Below are 17,493 nucleotides of genomic sequence, written 5' to 3' on the forward strand. Positions count from 1 at the left end.
ATCCTCCTGGACCGGGGCACGAACCCGTGTCCCCTGCATCGGCAGGCAGACTCTCAACCACTGCACCACCAGGGAAGCCCCTGTAATAATTTTAAATGGAGTATAATCTATATAAATATTGAATCAATATGTTGTACACCTGAAACTAATATAATATTGTAAATCAACTATACTTCAATTTAAAAAAAAGGTTAATTTGTTCTACTACCAGGAGCCCAAGACTCAGGATAATATTCCCCCATGTTGTCCCCATCCTTGGCTCCTGGTCTCATGACTACTTCTTTAGAGAATAACTCTGTGCCTGAAGAACTTCTCTCAAATTCCAGTTAGTCTCTTAGCTTATGAGTGAATGAATGAATAAAAACTTTAAATACTATATCTATACATTTCTTGAACTTTTTTGACATTAATCTGCTTGAAGGGAGGGAACTGAACTAATTGTTTCTTTGTAGTATCTTCTAGCTCCAGGATTGTAGGATTATGTAAACAAACATGTAAAATGGATATATAGCCGTGGGTCATTACTAAATTGCAGGGAGTTAAGAAACTATACAAGTTGAAAATATAAAAGAATAATTATAAGGGTTGAATCCTCAGAGGTAAACAAGAGATAAAGGGATCAGAATATAGTCCTGGGCTGTACAATACAGTAGCCACTAGCTTCATGCGGTTAAATTAAAATTAAGATTAAATAAAATAGAGATTAAAAAAAATTAAATGAAATAAAAATTCAGTTCCTCAATCGCATCAGCCACATTTCAAGTGCTCAGTAGCCACATATGACTAGCGGCTATAGAACTGAACAGTACATAAAATATTTTAATCATTGCAAAGAGTTCTATTGACAGTACTTGTACAGACTGTAATATCCTGTCTGGGATGCTGATAAGGGGGTCTCGTCATATTAATTTTTCAAGGATTTCCTTACCGCACTTTGTCCTTACAACAAAAAAGAAAAAAAAGAGAGAAAAAAATTTAAAAGCATTCTATACTCCTGCCCTTTTCCAGCAGTATGTATCTAGAGCAAGGCTACAAAAAGCAAGAAGAGTATCTTCTTAAGAAGTCAGTCAAGTGAGAATTTAAGAGTATTGTAGCATTTTAGAGCTGGAAGAAGACATTAAAAATCACAAAGACCAGCACTTCATTTTTATGATGAAAAGTTGAGGCCCAAGAAAGGGAGATGACATGTCCAAGGACATACAGGAGATAAATGACAGAACTAGGTTTATAAGACAGATCTCCTGATTCACTTTCAAATGCTCTTTTCACAGTGCTATAATACCATTTATTCATTCAACAAACATTTGCTGAGTTTCCCCATATACATGGCAGTATACCACTTTCATTTGTTCTAGAACTGATGTGTAGGCTCTGGAAGAAGTATGTTGGGAGGATTTCCAGATTCATTTACTCCATGGTGCTCTTGAACAAAAATTCCGCTTCAAAAAGCCACAACAGAATGGATACTACAGAAATAAAAGGGCTAGAATATTTGTAAGATATGTATAGTAAGATTAAAATACATAAAGACATTTAAAGAAATGAAAATTGCTAACATCAGAAAAATGTCTTCTGTTAAATCACTTAGTGATTTACTGAAAGAATCAGAAATAAGAAACTAAGTGTACTATACAATAGAATACTACTGAGCAATAAAAAGGAATGAATTACTTAGACACACTACAATGAATGAACTTCAAAAGCATTATGCTGAATAAAATAAACCAGACACAGAGACTACATTTTGTATGATATATGAAATGTCTATATGAAATGTCCAGAAAAGGAAAATCTATAGAGACAGAAAGTATATTAGTGGTTGCCTAGCGTAGGGTATGGAAAATGGATTAACAGTAAATGTGCATGAAGGATCTTATTGGGGCAAATAAAATATTCTGAAACTGATCTATGATGATAATTTTACAACCTGGTAAGTTTACTTTTAAAACCACTGAATTGTACACATGAAATAGGTGAACTATGTGACACATAAGATATGTATACACAAAAAAGAATCCAGATGTACTGACTCACTGACTTTATGTTCTCCTCTCTTTTTGTAATGCTAGACAGTGCCCCAAACTCTTTGTGAACCAAAGAAGGAAAGACAGTTGCTCCCTGGATCCATCTTGTTTTCTGATTACCACACATGAATTCCTCTGCCCTTCTTCACACCAATACCTGTTACCCACACATACCAAAGAAATACATCAGAGAAGAACAAACACCCTCCCTTTCCAATACCTGTAACCCAAATCCCATGTTAGCTGGCTGAGCACTTTCCCTAACTGCTCTCCAAGATCTTTTTCTTTACTCTAAAAATAATGACGGATTGGCATAGAGCCAAGAAGGATTTCCCTCACTGAAAGGAACCAGGCAGGAATGGCAATACTATAAATAATATTTCCTATAATCAAATCCTGTTGGTGGTGGCGGTGACGGCAAGAGAGAAGAGGAAGTCATGTCAACAGACTGGAAACTACGCCAGTGTTGTTTGAGTGCTGTTTGTCAAGGATGTATGGGTTTGTCTTAGCATATTGTTCATAACTATTAGCTCTGAATAAAACTTACCAGTGGAACTGTGCTCTGTCCACTCTGGTGGGGTTTCATCCTCAGCTCTTTGTACAGGTACCAGATGTAATTGACAGTGTAGAAAAATGAGGAAATGTAGAGTATCTAGGTGAAAATCAAAACAGCCCATCATAACTGTCCCACTATGGCTTCCTTCAATTTTCTACATTATTTTCTGCTGTAAGAATCCTACCTACTGGTCTATTAGTAACTTACCATCTACTATCCATACCATGTAAAACAGGGCCAAGTCTGGGAAACCTACCCAAGGCCTAAAATATGTCCCAGGTTTCTTATTTTATCCTTTTGAATATTCAGAGGAACCACAGCATTATCTACCTCCTCTCACCCAACTGTTCTAATTTTATGAGGATATCATAGAATCTTCTTCTATTTTATTTTTTAATTGCAAAGGACATAAGAAGGGTACAAATGACCTTGTTTACAAAACAGAAGTAGAGTCACAGATATAGAAAACAAACTTATGGTTACCAGGGGATAAGGGGTGGGGGGAGGGATAAACTGGGAGATTGGGATTGACATATACACACTACTATATATAAAATAGATAACCAATAAGGACCTACTGAATAGCACAGGGAACTCTACTCAATACTCTGTAATGGCCTATATGGGAAAAGAATCTTAAAAAAGAGTGGCTATATGTATATGTATAACTGATTCACTTTGCTGTACACCTGAAACTAATACAACATTGTAAATCAACTATACTCTAATAAAAATTTTCAAAAAAGAAAAGGCCATAAGAATTTCCATTTCTAATAATGATAGCCTAGGCTGTCTTAACCAAACTTTCCAATCAAAAGAACAAAATATGTTGAATAAAATGTTTTTTAAATCTTTAAAAGCATCAAAGAGCTGACAAGATCACAATGAACCAGCAGCACAAAATCCAAGAGAAGGAATTTCTGCTTCCACCTTTGATGAAATAACATGAATAGAATTTGTCTTTCAGCCTTAAAAACTAAAAATTGGACAAAATATATGAAAACACCCTGTTTTCAAACACTGGATAACATCATTACAGAACAGTAATCCCTGAAAGAAGAAAAACGAACAAATTGAGTTCATCAAGTTCCCCAGCTACCTGGCTAGGAAAAGTGAGTACAGTGATGGGGAATCCAAACAGAGACAAGCTGTCCTGGTGAGTTGAGGAGACATTTCAGTGTTTGGGGAGGCCAAGGCAGCTAAAATGTGTGAAGCAAATTATCAGAGAAGAGGCAGACACACAGAGACATAGTGCTCTGGAGATGTGCAGAGGTACCTTCAAGTCTTTGATTAAGTATTGATCTACACACATGGGAGAGAAAACCATGAAGAGAAGAGAAAGAAGCACCAGAAAGGAATAGGTGGAACAATCTCCAAAGGAATCCCTGAAGGAGTAGTTTGTGTTCCCATCAGCCAGTGTGGAATGACTTCCTAATCCATAGGCTGGAAGGGCAGTACTGTAGAATAATAAGGTAGAATCATAAGAAGAGTATTGCCTTACTATTGGGACCAAATTAGCTGTACATGAAATACTTTCCTAACTAAAGCTTGAAAGCAAGCCTTCAAAAAATAAAGGATCAAACAGACTCAGAGTTAACTATATATAAGACAAAATCCCCAAATTTAAATGGGATTTATATATGTATATAAAATTTATGCATGTATATAAAACCTAATACCCAACAATGTTAAATCTAGAATGTCTGGTGTCTACTAAAGTATTGTAAGTCATGTAGATAAGCAGGAAATTATGGCCCATAACTAAGAGGAAAATTAATCAACAGAAATGGACCCAGATACAACATAGATTATGAAAATTAGGAGACAAAAATGTTAAAGGAACTATTGTAAATATACTCAATATGTCCAAGAAGGTAGAGGAAAGCATGAGCACAACATTGAGAAATGGAAGATATAAAAAAGATCCAAGTTGAAATTCTAGAGATTTTAGAAAAATTCTAGAAAAATATAATATATGGAATTTAAAATATGGAAAATTAAAAACCGCAAAAAATTAGTAAACTTGAAGACACAGAAATAGAAACTAAAATGAAACATCTAGAGAAAAAAGACTGAAAAAAAATGAACAAAACTTCAGTGAGCTGTGGAATACAAGTGGGCTAACACACCTGGGATTGGAATTCCAGAAGGAGTAGAGAGGAAGGGAGAAACAAAGAAAATATGTTTGAGGAAATAATAACCAAAAATTTTCCAAATATGATGAAAATATTAACCACCATGTCCAAGAAGCTTAACAAAACCAAACATAAGAAACATGAAGAAACCACACCAAGGCACAAGGTAATCATGAATATAGATGCAAAAATCCTCAACAAAATATTAGCAAACCAAATTCAACAACACATAAAAAGAATCATACACCATGATCAAGCTGGATTTATTCCAGGGTCACAAAGATGGTTCAGCATATGCAAATCAATCAATGTGATACACCACATCAACAAAAGGAAAGGCTAAAACCACATGACCATCTCAATAGATGCAGAAAAGAGCATTTGACAAAATTCAACATCAATTCATAATAAAAATTCTCACCAAAGTGGGTATGGAGGGAAGACATCTCAACATAATAAAAGCTACTTACGACAAACCCATAACCAACATAATACTCAATGATGAAAAGCTGAAAGCCTTCTCACTAAATTCAGAACAAGACAAGGATGCCTACTCTCACCACTTCTATTCAGCACAGTATCAGAAGCCCTAGCCACAGAAATGAGACAAGAAAAAGAGATAAAACGTATACAAATTGGAGAGGAAGAGATAAAACTGCCACTATCTGCACATGACATGATAGAGAGAGAACCCTGAAGTCCCCCACAAAAACTGTTAGAACTAATAAATGAATCCAGCAAGGTAGCGGAACACGAGAATATATAGAAATCTGTTGCATTTCTTTGCACTAACAATGAAATATCAGAAAGAGAAGGTGAAAAAACAATCCCATTCTAAATTGTATCAAAAAAAAAAAATACCTAGGAGATGAAAGACCAAGGAGATGAAAGGTGTATATACTGAAAACTACAAAACATTGATAAAGGAAATAGACGATGATTCAAAGAAATGGAAAAATATCCCATGTGCTTGGACTGGAAGGCTTAATATTGTTAAAATGGCCATACTACCCAAAGCAATCTACAGATTTAATGCAATCCCTACTAAAATAACCATGACATTTTTCACAGAACTAGAACAAATAATCCTTAAATTTATATGGAACCACAAAAGACCCAGAATTGCCAAAGCAATTCTGAGGAAAAAGAACAAAGCTGGAGGCATAATGCTTCCAGATTTCAGACTATACTACAAAGCTACAATAATCAAAACAGTGTAGTATTGGCACAAAAACAGATATATAGTACAACGGAACAGAACAGAGAGCCCAGAAATAAACCCACGCACCTAGAGCAAAAAGACACATAACATACATAGGTCAACTAACCTATGACAAAAGAGGCAAGAATATACAATGGAGAAAAGACAGTCTCTTTAACAAGTGGTGATGGGAAAGCTGGACAGCCGCATGTAAATCAATGAAGTTAGAACACTCACTCACAACATATACAAAAACAAACTCAAAATGGTTTAAAGCCTACATATAAGACATGACACCATAAAAGTCCTACAAGAGAACATAGGCAAAACATTCTCTGACATAAATCGTAACAATATTTTCTTAGCTCAGTCTCCCAAGGCAATAGAAATAAAAACAAAAATAAACACATGGGTCCTAATCAAACTTAAAAGCTTTTGTACAGCAAAGGAAACCATCAACAAAATGAAAAGACAATCTATGGAATAGGAGAAAATATTTGCAAATGATGCAATGAACAAGGGGTTAATATCCAAAATATACAAACAATTCATACAAATCAATATCAAAAAAAAATCAAACAACCCAATCAAAACATGAGTAGAAGACCTGAATAGACATTTCTTTAAAGAGGACATGCAGATGGCCAACAGGCACATGAAAACATGCTCAACATCACTAATTATTAGAGAAATGCAAATCAAAACCACAGTGAGGTAACATTTCACACCAATCATAATGATTACCATCAAAAAGTCTACAAATGAAAATGCTGGACAGGGTGTGGAGAAAAGGGAACCATCCTACATTGTTGATGGGAATATAAATTGGTACAGCTACTATGGAAAACAGTATGGAGGTTCCTTAAAAAACTAAAATTAGAGTTACCATATGATCCAGCAATCCTACTCCTGGGCATATACCCAGAGAAAACTCTAACTTAAAAAGATACATGCACCCCAATGTTCACAGTAGCACTATTTACAATAGCCAAGACATGGAAGCAAACTAAGTGTCCATCGACAGATGAATGGATAAAGAAGATGTGGTTATACATACACAATGCAATATTACTCAGCCATAAAAAAGAATGAAATAATGCCATTTGCAGCAACACAGATGGACCTGGAGATTATCATACTAAGTGAAGTAAGTCAGGGAATTCCTTGGTGGTCCAGTGGTTAGGACTTGGTGCTTTCACTGTTGTGGCTTGGGTTCAAACCCTGGTCGGGGAACTAAGATCCTGCAAGCTGTTCTGCGTGGCCAAAAATGAATAAATAAATAAGTGAAGTAAGTTAGACAATGAAAGATGAAACATTTATATATGGAATCTAAAAAAATGATACAAATGAACTTATTTATAAAACAGAAACAGACTCTTAGACATAGAAAACAAACTTATGGTTACCAAAGGGGAAAGGTGGGAGGGGGATGGATAAATTGGGAGTTTGGGATTGACGTATACACACTACTGTATTTAAAACAGACAACCAACAAGACCTACTGTATAGCACAGGGAACTCTGCTCAATATTCTGTAATAACCTAAATGGGAAAAGAATTTGAAAAAGAATAGATATATGTATATGTATAACTGAATCACTTTGCTGTACACCTGAAACTAACACAACACTAAATCAAAATAGTCCAATATAAAATGAAAACTTTTAAATAAAAATAAATTAAAAAAATAAAAATTAGGGCTTCCCTGGTGGCGCAGTGGTTGAGAGTCCACTGCCAATGCAGGGGACATGGGTTCGTGCCCCGGTCTGGGAAGATCCCACATGCTGCGGAGCGGCTGGGTCCGTGAACCATGGCCACTGAGCCTGCGCGTCCGGAGCCTGTGCTCCACAAAGGGAGAGGCCACAACAGTGAGAGGCCCACGTACCAAAAAAAAAAAAAGATGGAAAAAAAAAATTAAAAAAAATGTTTTTAATTTTAAAAAGTTTTAAAAAAAGATGTGGTATATATACAATGTAGTATTACTCAGCCATAAAAAAGAATGAAATATTGCCATTTGCAGCAACATAGATGAACCTAGAGAATATTATCCTTAGTGAAGTAAGTCAGAGAAAGACAAATATATATGATATCACTTATATGTGCAATCTAAAAATAATACAAATGAATCTGTACACAAAACATAAACAGACTCAGATATATGAAACAAACTTATGGTTACCAAAGAGAAGAGGGAACGGGGAGGGACAAATTAGGAGTATGGGGTTAACAAATACAAACTACTGTACATAAAATAGATAAGCAACGAGGATTTCCCATATAGCACAGGGAATTATAGTCAATACCTTGTAATAATCTATAATGGAAAATCTGAAAAAACATATATATAGAACTGAATCACATTGCTGTACACCTAAAATTAACACAATATTGTAACTCAACTACACTTCAATTTAGGAACTTCCCTGGCAGTCCACTGGTTAAGACTCTGCACTCCCAGTGCAGGAGGCACAGGTTCGCTCCCTGGTTGGGGAACTAAGACCCCGCATGCCTCATGGCACGGCCAAATAAATTAATGAATTAAAAAAAACTATACTTCTAATTAAAAAAGCGGACATCATAATCAAATCACTGAAAGTCATGGGAAAACAGAAAATACCAAAAGCATCTAAAGCAAAAAGACACATTACATACATAGGAACAAAGATGAGAATGATAGCAGACACAATGCAGAAACAATCAGAAACAATGCAATCCAGAAAACATTAGGAGCAACATCTTTAAAATACTGAAAGGGAAAAAAAAAATCTGTCAACCCAGAATTTTATACACAGTGAAAATACCTTCCAAACAAAGGAAAAAAATAAGGACTTTTTCAGACAAACAAAAGCTGAGAGATTACACCAAAGCACACCATTACTATAAGAAATATTAAAGGAAGTACTTCAGGGAAAAAATGTAATAACAGATAGAAATTTGGATCTACACAAAGGAATTAAGAGCATCAAAAATGTGAATCATTTGGTGCTTCCTCAAATAATTAAACATAAAATTACTGTATGATTCAACAATTCCACTCTTAGGTATATACCCAAAATAATTGGAAATAAGTATTCAATCACATGCACGTGCATGTAAAGGTGAAAAGGTAGAAGCAGTGCAAATGTCCATAATCAGAAGAATAAATAAGCAAATTATGATGTATACACACAGTGGAATATTATTCAGCCATAAAAAGGAATGAAGTACTGATACATGCTACAATGTAGACGATCCTTCAAGACATTATGCTAGGGCTTCCCTGGCGGTGCAGTGGTTAAGAAGCCGCCTGCCAATGCAGGGGACATGGGTTCAAGCCCTGGTCCAGGAAGACCCCACATGCTGCAAAGCGACTAAGCAACAACTACTGAGCCTGCACCACAACTACTGAGCCTGCACTCTAGAGCCCACGAGCCACAACTACTGAAGCCAATGCACCACAACTGCTGAAGCTCGTGTGCCTAGAGCCTGTGCTCCACAACAAGAGAAGCCACCGCAATAAGAAGCCTGCGCACTGCAATGAAGATTAGCCCCCACTTGCCACAACTAAAGAAAGCCCACACACAGCAACGAAGACACAATGCAGCCAAAAATAAATTTATTAAAAAAAAAATCTTCCCTGTGTAAAAAATAAAAAAAGACATTATGCTAAGTGAACAAAGCCAGACACAAAAGGTCACATTTTGAATGATTTTATTACTACATCAAATAATATAGAATAGATATAGCCATAGATACTAAATTCAGACTGGTGGTTCCCAAGTGTTGGAGGTAGGAAAGACGGGGAGAAACTGTTTAATGAGTAAGCTGTTTTACTTTGGAAGGACAGGAATGTTTTGGAACTAGATAGAGATGGTGGTTGCACAACACTGTGAATGTACTAAATACCACTAAACTGTTATTCACTTTAAAATGGTTAATTTCATGTTATGTGAATTTCACCTCAATAAATTATTTTTTAAAACCTTCGTGCATGAAAGGACATTATTAAGAAAGTGAAAAGACAACCTAAAGAATGGGAGAAAATATTTGCAAATGATATATCTGATATGGATCTGTTATTCAGAATATATTTTAGGGCTTCCCTGGTGGCACAGTGGTTGAGAGTCTGCCTGCCGATGCAGGGGACGTGGGTTCGTGCCCCGGTCTGGGAAGATCCCACATGCCGCAGAGCGGCTGGGCCTGTGAGCCATGGCCACTGGGCCTGCGCGTCCGGAGCCTGTGTTCTGCAATGGGAGAGGCCACAACAGTGAGAGGCCCGCGTACCACAAAAAAAACAAAAACAAAAAACCAGAATATATTTTAAAAACTCTTACAACTCAACAACCAAAAGACAAAGCTGTGGTGTCACTCTACACAGCTCACCTCCCAATACACACCGAGAGTACACACAGGCCTCCACCAGCTCTATGGAGCAAAGAGGGCCGAGAGCAGTGGAGGCTGGGAAAGTGATTGGCTGTGAGGGACAAAGGACACCTGCATCCGAGGCTGCATCTGAGTAGAGTTGCAGGCACTTACACAGGCAGCACATCAGACCTGTATCTGCACATGGGCCCCCCCCCTTGCTTTGGCACTCCCCTCCTCAGGGGCAAGAGACCTGGTGTGGGGAGAGCGAAAAACACACACTTAAAGGGAACAGAGCCAGCCTGAGTCCAACCCTCAGGGGTTCTGCTCCAGTAACTTGGGATCAGACCCTGCCCCACGTAGGGTCATGATGGCCACTGAGCAGAGGGAAAGCCCTGCCTCACACAGTGCCAGTTCGCGCCCCTCCATCTCCAGCCCCACTCCCTACTGGGGTGATAGCTGCCAGCACACCCTGTGGAAATATGTGACTGGCATACAAGTCAAATCCAGCTCTCCCACCAAAGGCACCGGACACATGCAGTCCGTATAGGGACACTCCCTCATAAGAGCACCCCTTCAAAACTGCAATAGGTAACTATTTCACCTAAATTCATAGAGGCAGAGAAAGTTACACAAATGAAAAAAGCAGAAGAACTACTCTCAATTGAAAGAGAAAATCCCTGAAAAAATGAAATAATGAAATGGAAAGAAACAATTTACCAGATAAAGAATTCAAAACATTGGTAATGAAATTACCAATGTTAACTGAATTAGGGAAAAGAATTGATGCAAACAGCGAACATTTTAACAAGCAACTAGAAGATATAAAAAAAGACCCAATCAGAAATGAACAATTCAATAGCTGAAATAAGAAACAACACACTAGACGGGATGAATAGCAGACTAAGTGATACAGAAGAATGCATAAGTGATCTGGATGACAGAATAATGGAAACAATCCAATCGTAACAGCAGAAAGAAAAACAACTTTTTAAAAAATTAAAGCAATTCAAGAGATCTCTGGGATAACATTAAGCATACCAACATTCACATTATAAGGGATCCCAGAAGGAGAAGAGAGAGTGAAGGGGATCTAAAATGTAATTAAGGAAATTATGGCTAAAAACTTCCCAAACCTGAAGAAGGAAACAGATATCCAGGTACAGGAAGCACAGAGGGTCCCAAACAAGATCAACTCAAACAGACTCACAATAAGACATATCATAATTAAAATGGCAAAAGTTAAAGAGAATACTAAAGGCAACAAGAGAAAAACAAAAAGTCATATACAAGCGAATCCCCATAAGGCTAAGAGCTGATTTCTCTGCAGCAACTTTACAGGCCAGAAGGGAGTGGCATGATTATTCAAAGTGCTGAAAGGGAAAAACCTGCAACTGAGGATACTCTACCCAGCAAGACTATCATTTAGAATAGAAGGAGATACAAAGAATCTCTCAGATAAGCTAAAACTAAAACAGTTCATCAATATTAAACCTACCCTAAAAGAAATGTTGAAGGGTCTTCTCTAAGTGGAAAAGAAATAAGAATCTACAGGAAAGGGGAAATCCCACTAGGAAAGGCAAATATATATATGGTAAGGACTGGGGATCAACCATTAAATAAGCCAGTATGTAGAATAAAAGATAAAAAATTGTAAAAGTGACTATGACTACAATAAATAGATAAGGGATAAGCACAAAGATGTAAAATATGGCATCAAAAACATAAAATGTTGGGGAGGTGAGTAAAAAATGTAAATATTTTAGAATGTGTTTGAACTTAAAAATTACCAGTTTAAAACAAGTTGATATAATTATAGGTCAACATATATGAGTCCCATGGTAACCACAAATCAAAAACCTACAATAGATACACAAAAACTAAGAAGAAAGAAACACAAGTATACTTCTAAAGAAAATCATCAAACATAGGGGAAGAAACTAAAAGAAGAAATGAACAGAGAAGAACTATAAAAACAATGAGAAAACAAGCAATAAAATAGCAATAAGTACATATCTATTAAAAATTACTTTAAATGTCAAGAGACTAAATACTCCAATCAAAAGACAGAGTGTGGCTGACTGGATGAAAAAAACAAGACCCTTCAATATGCTGCCTACAAGAGACTTCACTTCAGGGCTAAAGACACATACAGACTGAAAGTGACAGAATGGAAAAAGATATTTCAAGCAAATGGAAATGACAAGAAAGCAGGGGTAGCAATACTCATATCAGACTAAATAGACTGTAAAACATAGGCTATAATAAAAGACAAAGAAGGGAATTATATAATAATAAAGGGATCAACACAGAGGAGGCTACTACACTCATTAACATATATGCACCCAATACAGAAGCGTCTAAATATATAAAGCAAATACTAACAGACATAAAGGGAGAAACTGACAATAATAAGTAGGGGACTTTAACACCCCATTTACATCAGTGGACAGATCATCTAGATGGAAAATCAGTAAGGCAACAATAGACTAGTTGGACTTAGATATCAACAGGCCGTTACACCCCAAAACAGCAGAATAGACATTCTTTTCAAGGGCACATGGAATGTTCTACAGTATAGATCACATGCTACACCACAAAACAAGACTCAACAAATTTAAGAGGATAAAAATTATATCAAGCATTTTTTCTGACCACAAAAGTATGCTAAATACATTAAAGGGATCATACACCATGATCAAGTGGGATTTATCCCAAAATGCAAAGATGGTTCAATATCGGCAAATCAATCAGTGTGATACACCACATTAACAAATTGAAGAACAAAAATCATGTGAGAGGGGCTTCCCTGGTGGCACAGTGGTTAAGAATCTGCCTGCCAATGCAGGGGACATGGGTTCGAGCCCTGGTCCTGGAAGATCCCACATACCATGGAGCAACTAAGCCCGTGGTCACAATTACTGAGCCTGTGCTCTGGAGCCTGTGAGCCACAACTACTGAGCCTGCATTCCACAACTACTGAAGCCTGCACGCCTACAGCCCGTGCTCTGCAACAAGAGAAGCCACTGCAATGAGAAGCCCGCACACCACAATGAAGAGTAGCCCCCGACTGCCACAACTACAGAAAGCCCACACACAGCAGTGAAGACCCAATGCAGCCAAAAATAAATAAATAAAATAATAAATTTATAAAAGAAAAAAGATCATGTGACAATCTCAACATATGCAGAAAAAGCTTCTGACAAAATTCAACATTCATTTATGATAAAAACTCTTAACAAAGTGAGTATAGAAGGAACATATCTCAACATTATAAAGACCATTTATGACAAGCCAACAGCAGCATCATACTCAACAGTGAAAAGCTGAACGCATTTCCTCTGAGATCAACAACAAGACAAGAATGCCCACTCTTGTCACTTCTATTCAACATAGTATTGGAAGTCCTAGCCACAGCAATCAGACACGAAAAAGAAATGAAAGATAAAAGGAATGCAAATTGGAAAGGAAGAAGTAAAACTGTCACTGTTTGCAGATGACATGACACTATGCATAGAAATCCTATAGACACCAAAAGACTATTAGAACTCATAAATCAACTCCATAAATTTTCAGGATACATAATTAATATGCAGAAATCTGTTGCGTTTCTATACACTAACAATGAACTACTAGAAAGAGAAATTAAGAAAACAATCCCACATACAATAGCATCAAAAAGAATAAAATACCTGGTAATAACTCTAACCATGGAGGTAAAAGACCAGTATTTGGAAAACTTTAAGACACTGATGAAGGAAACTAAAGATGACACAAACAGATGGAAAAATATTCCATGTTCATGGATTGGAAGAATTAATACTGTTAAAAAGAACATAGTACCCAAGGCACTCTACAGATTCAATGCAATCCCTATCAAAATACCAATGGTATTTTTCACAGAACTAGAATAAATAATTTAAAACTTTGTATGGAAACACAAAATACCTTTAATAGAGAGAACAATCTTGAGAAAGAAGAACAAAGCAGGAAGAATCATGATCCCTAACTTCATATTACACTACAAAGCTACAGTCACCAAAACAGTATAGTACTGGCATTAAAAACAGATACACAGATCAATGGAACAGGACAGAAAGCCCAGAAATAAACCCATGCACTTATGGTCAATTAATCTACAACAAAGAAGGCAAGAATATACAATGGAGAAAAGACAGTCTCTTCAATAAGTGGTGCTGAGAAAACCAGACAGCTACATGTAAATCAAATTAGAACATTCCCTAACGCCATATAAAAGAATACATTCAAAATGCATTAAAGACCTAAATGTAAGACCGGATAATATAAAACTAGAGGAAAACATAGGCAGAACATCCCTTGACATAAACACAGCAATATTTTTTTGGATCCTTTTCCTAAATAAAGGAAATAAAAGCAAAATAAACAAATGGAACCTAATTAAACTTAAAAACTTTTGCAAAGCAAAGGAAACCATCACCGAAACAAAAAGACAACCTACAGAATGGGAGAAAACATTTGCAAATGATATGACTGATAAGGGATTAATATCCAACATACATAAACAGCTCACACAATTCAACATCAAAAAGCAAATAACCTGATTAAAAATGGGCAGAAGAACTGAATAGACATTTTTCCAAAGAGGAAATGCAGATGGCCAACAGAAACATGAAAAGGTGTTCAACATTGCTAATCATCAGGGAAATGCAAATCAAAACCACTATTAGAGAGGAGCTTCAAGTTGGCGGAAGAGTAAGACGCAGAGATCACTTTTCTCCCCACAAATACATCAGAAATACATCTACATGGCAAAAGAAAAAAAAAACTCCTACAGAACACCTACTGAACGCTAGCAGAAGGCCTCAGACCTCCCAAAAGGCAAGAAACTCCCTACCAGGGTAGGGCAAAAGAAAAAAGGAAAAACAGAGACAAGAATAGGGACAGGACCTGCACCAGTGGGAGGCAGCTGTGAAGGACGAAAGGTTTCCACACACTAGGAAGCCCCTTCGCAGGCGGAGACTGCAGGTGGTGGAGGGGGGAAGCTTTGGAGCCACGGAGGAGAGTGCAGCAACAGGGCTGTAGAGGGCAAAGCGGAGAGATTCCCACACAGAGGACAGGTGCTGACCAGCACTCACCAGCCTGAAAGGCTTGTCTGCTCACCTGCCGGGACGGGTGGGGGCTGGGAGCTGAGACTCGGGCTTCAGTCGGATCCCAGGGAAAGGACTGGGGTTGGCTGCGTGAACACAGCCTGAAGGGGGCTAGTGTACCACAGCTAGCCGGGAGGGAGTCAGGGAAAAAGTCTGGAGCTGCTGAAGAGACAGGAGACTTTTTCTTGCCTCTTTGTTTCCTGGTGCGCGAGGAGAGGGGATTCTGAGCACCGCTTAAAGGAGCTCCAGAGACGGGCACGAGCCGCGGCTATCAGCGCGGACCTCAGAGACGGGCATGGGACGCTAGGGCGGCTGCTGCAGTCACCAAGAAGCCTGTGTACAAACACAGGTCACTCTCCACACCTCCCCTCCCGGGAGCCTGTGCAGCCCGCCACTGCCAGAGTCCCATGATCCAGGGACAACTTCCCCGGGAGAATGCACGGTGCGCCTCAGGCTGCTGCAATGTCATGCCGGCCTCTGCTACTGCAGGCTCGCCCCGCATCCGTACCCCTCCCTCCCCCCGGCCTGAGTGAGCCAGAGACCCCAAAGCAGCTGCTCCTTTAACCCCATCCTGTCTGAGCGAAGAACAGACGCTCTCAGGCGACCTACATGCTGAGGCGGGTCCAAATCCAAAGCTGAACCCCAGGAGCTGAGCGAACAAAGAAGAGAAAGGGAAACTTCTCCCAGCAGCCTCAGGAGCAGCGGATTAAATCTCCACAATCAACTTGATGTACCCTGCATCTGTGGAATACCTGAATAGACAATGAATCATCCCAAAGTGAGGAGGTGGACTTCAGGAGCAACGATATATATATATTTTTTTCCCTTTTTCTCTTTTTGTGAGTGTGTATGTGTATGCTTCTGTGTGTGATTTTGTCTGTATAGCTTTGCTTTTACCATTTGTCCTAGGGTTCTGTCTGTCCAGTTTGTTTTGGTTATTTTTACTTAAAAATATTTTTTTCTTAATAATTATTTTTTAAATAACTTTATTTTATTTTATCTTCTTTCTCTCTTTCTTTCTTTTTTTTCTCCCTTTTATTCTGAGCCGTGTGGAGGACAGGCTCTTGGTGCTCCAGCCAGGCATCAGGGCTGTGCCACTGAAGTGGGAGAGCCAAGTTCAGGACACTGGTCCACAAGAGACCTCCCAGCTATACGTAATATCAAACGGCGAAAATATCCCAGAGATCTCCATCTCAATGCTAAGACCCAGCTCCACTCAACGACCAGCAAGCTACGGTGCTGGACACCCTATGCCAAACAACTAGCAAGACAGGAACACAACCCCATCCATTAGCACAGAGGCTGCCTAAATCATAATAAGGCCACAGACACCCCAAAACACACCACCAGATGTGGAGCTGCCCAACAGAAAGACAAGATCCAGCCTCATCCACCAGAACACAGGCACTAGTGCCCTCCACCAGGAAGCCTACACAACCCACTGAACCAACCTTAGCCACTGGGGACAGGCACCAAAAACAACAGGAACTATGAACCTGCAGCCTGAAAAAAGGAGACCGCAAACAGTAAGTTAAGCAAAATGAGAAGACAGAGAAACACACAGCAGATGAAGGAGCAAGGCAAAAACCCACCAGACCTAACAAATGAAGAGGAAATAGGCAGTCTACCTGAAAAAGAATTCAGAATAATGATAGTAAAGATGATCCAAAATCTTGGAAATAGAATGGAGAAAATTTTTTAAATGAAGAAACATTTAACAAGGACCTAGAAGAACTAAAGAGCAAACAAACAGTGATGAACAACACAATAAGTGAAATTAAATATTCTCTAGAAGGGATCAATAGCAGAATAACTAAGGCAGAAGAATGGATAAATGACCTGGAAGATAAAATAGTGGAAATAACTACTACAGAAGAGAATAAAGAAAAAAGAATGAAAAGAATTGAGGACAGTCTCAGAGACCTCTAGGACTACATTAAATGCACCAACATTCAAATTATAGGGGTCCCAGAAGAAGAAGAGAAAAAGAAAGGGACTGAGAAAATATTTGAAGAGATTATAGTTGAAAACTTCCCTAATATGGGAAAGGAAATAGTTAATCAAGTCCAGGAAGTACAGAGAGTCCCAACAGGATAAATCCAAGGAG

General features: G+C 38.2%; 1 protein-coding gene across 2 annotated transcripts in view; it reads right to left on the minus strand.

The window, feature by feature from the left end:
* Positions 1-17,493, minus strand: part of TMEM116 (transmembrane protein 116) — a 118,920-nt gene that overhangs the window by 52,818 nt on the left and 48,609 nt on the right. For both annotated transcript variants that reach the window (XM_082853787.1, XM_082853786.1), the window contains exon 5: positions 2,572-2,676. In XM_082853787.1, the coding sequence (XP_082709913.1) occupies positions 2,572-2,676 (105 nt within the window). The remainder of the gene's footprint in view (positions 1-2,571; positions 2,677-17,493) is intronic.

The sequence above is a fragment of the Leucopleurus acutus genome (genome assembly GCF_964270905.1).
Source record: "Leucopleurus acutus genome assembly, chromosome: 13".
Lineage (NCBI taxonomy): Eukaryota > Metazoa > Chordata > Mammalia > Artiodactyla > Delphinidae > Leucopleurus > Leucopleurus acutus.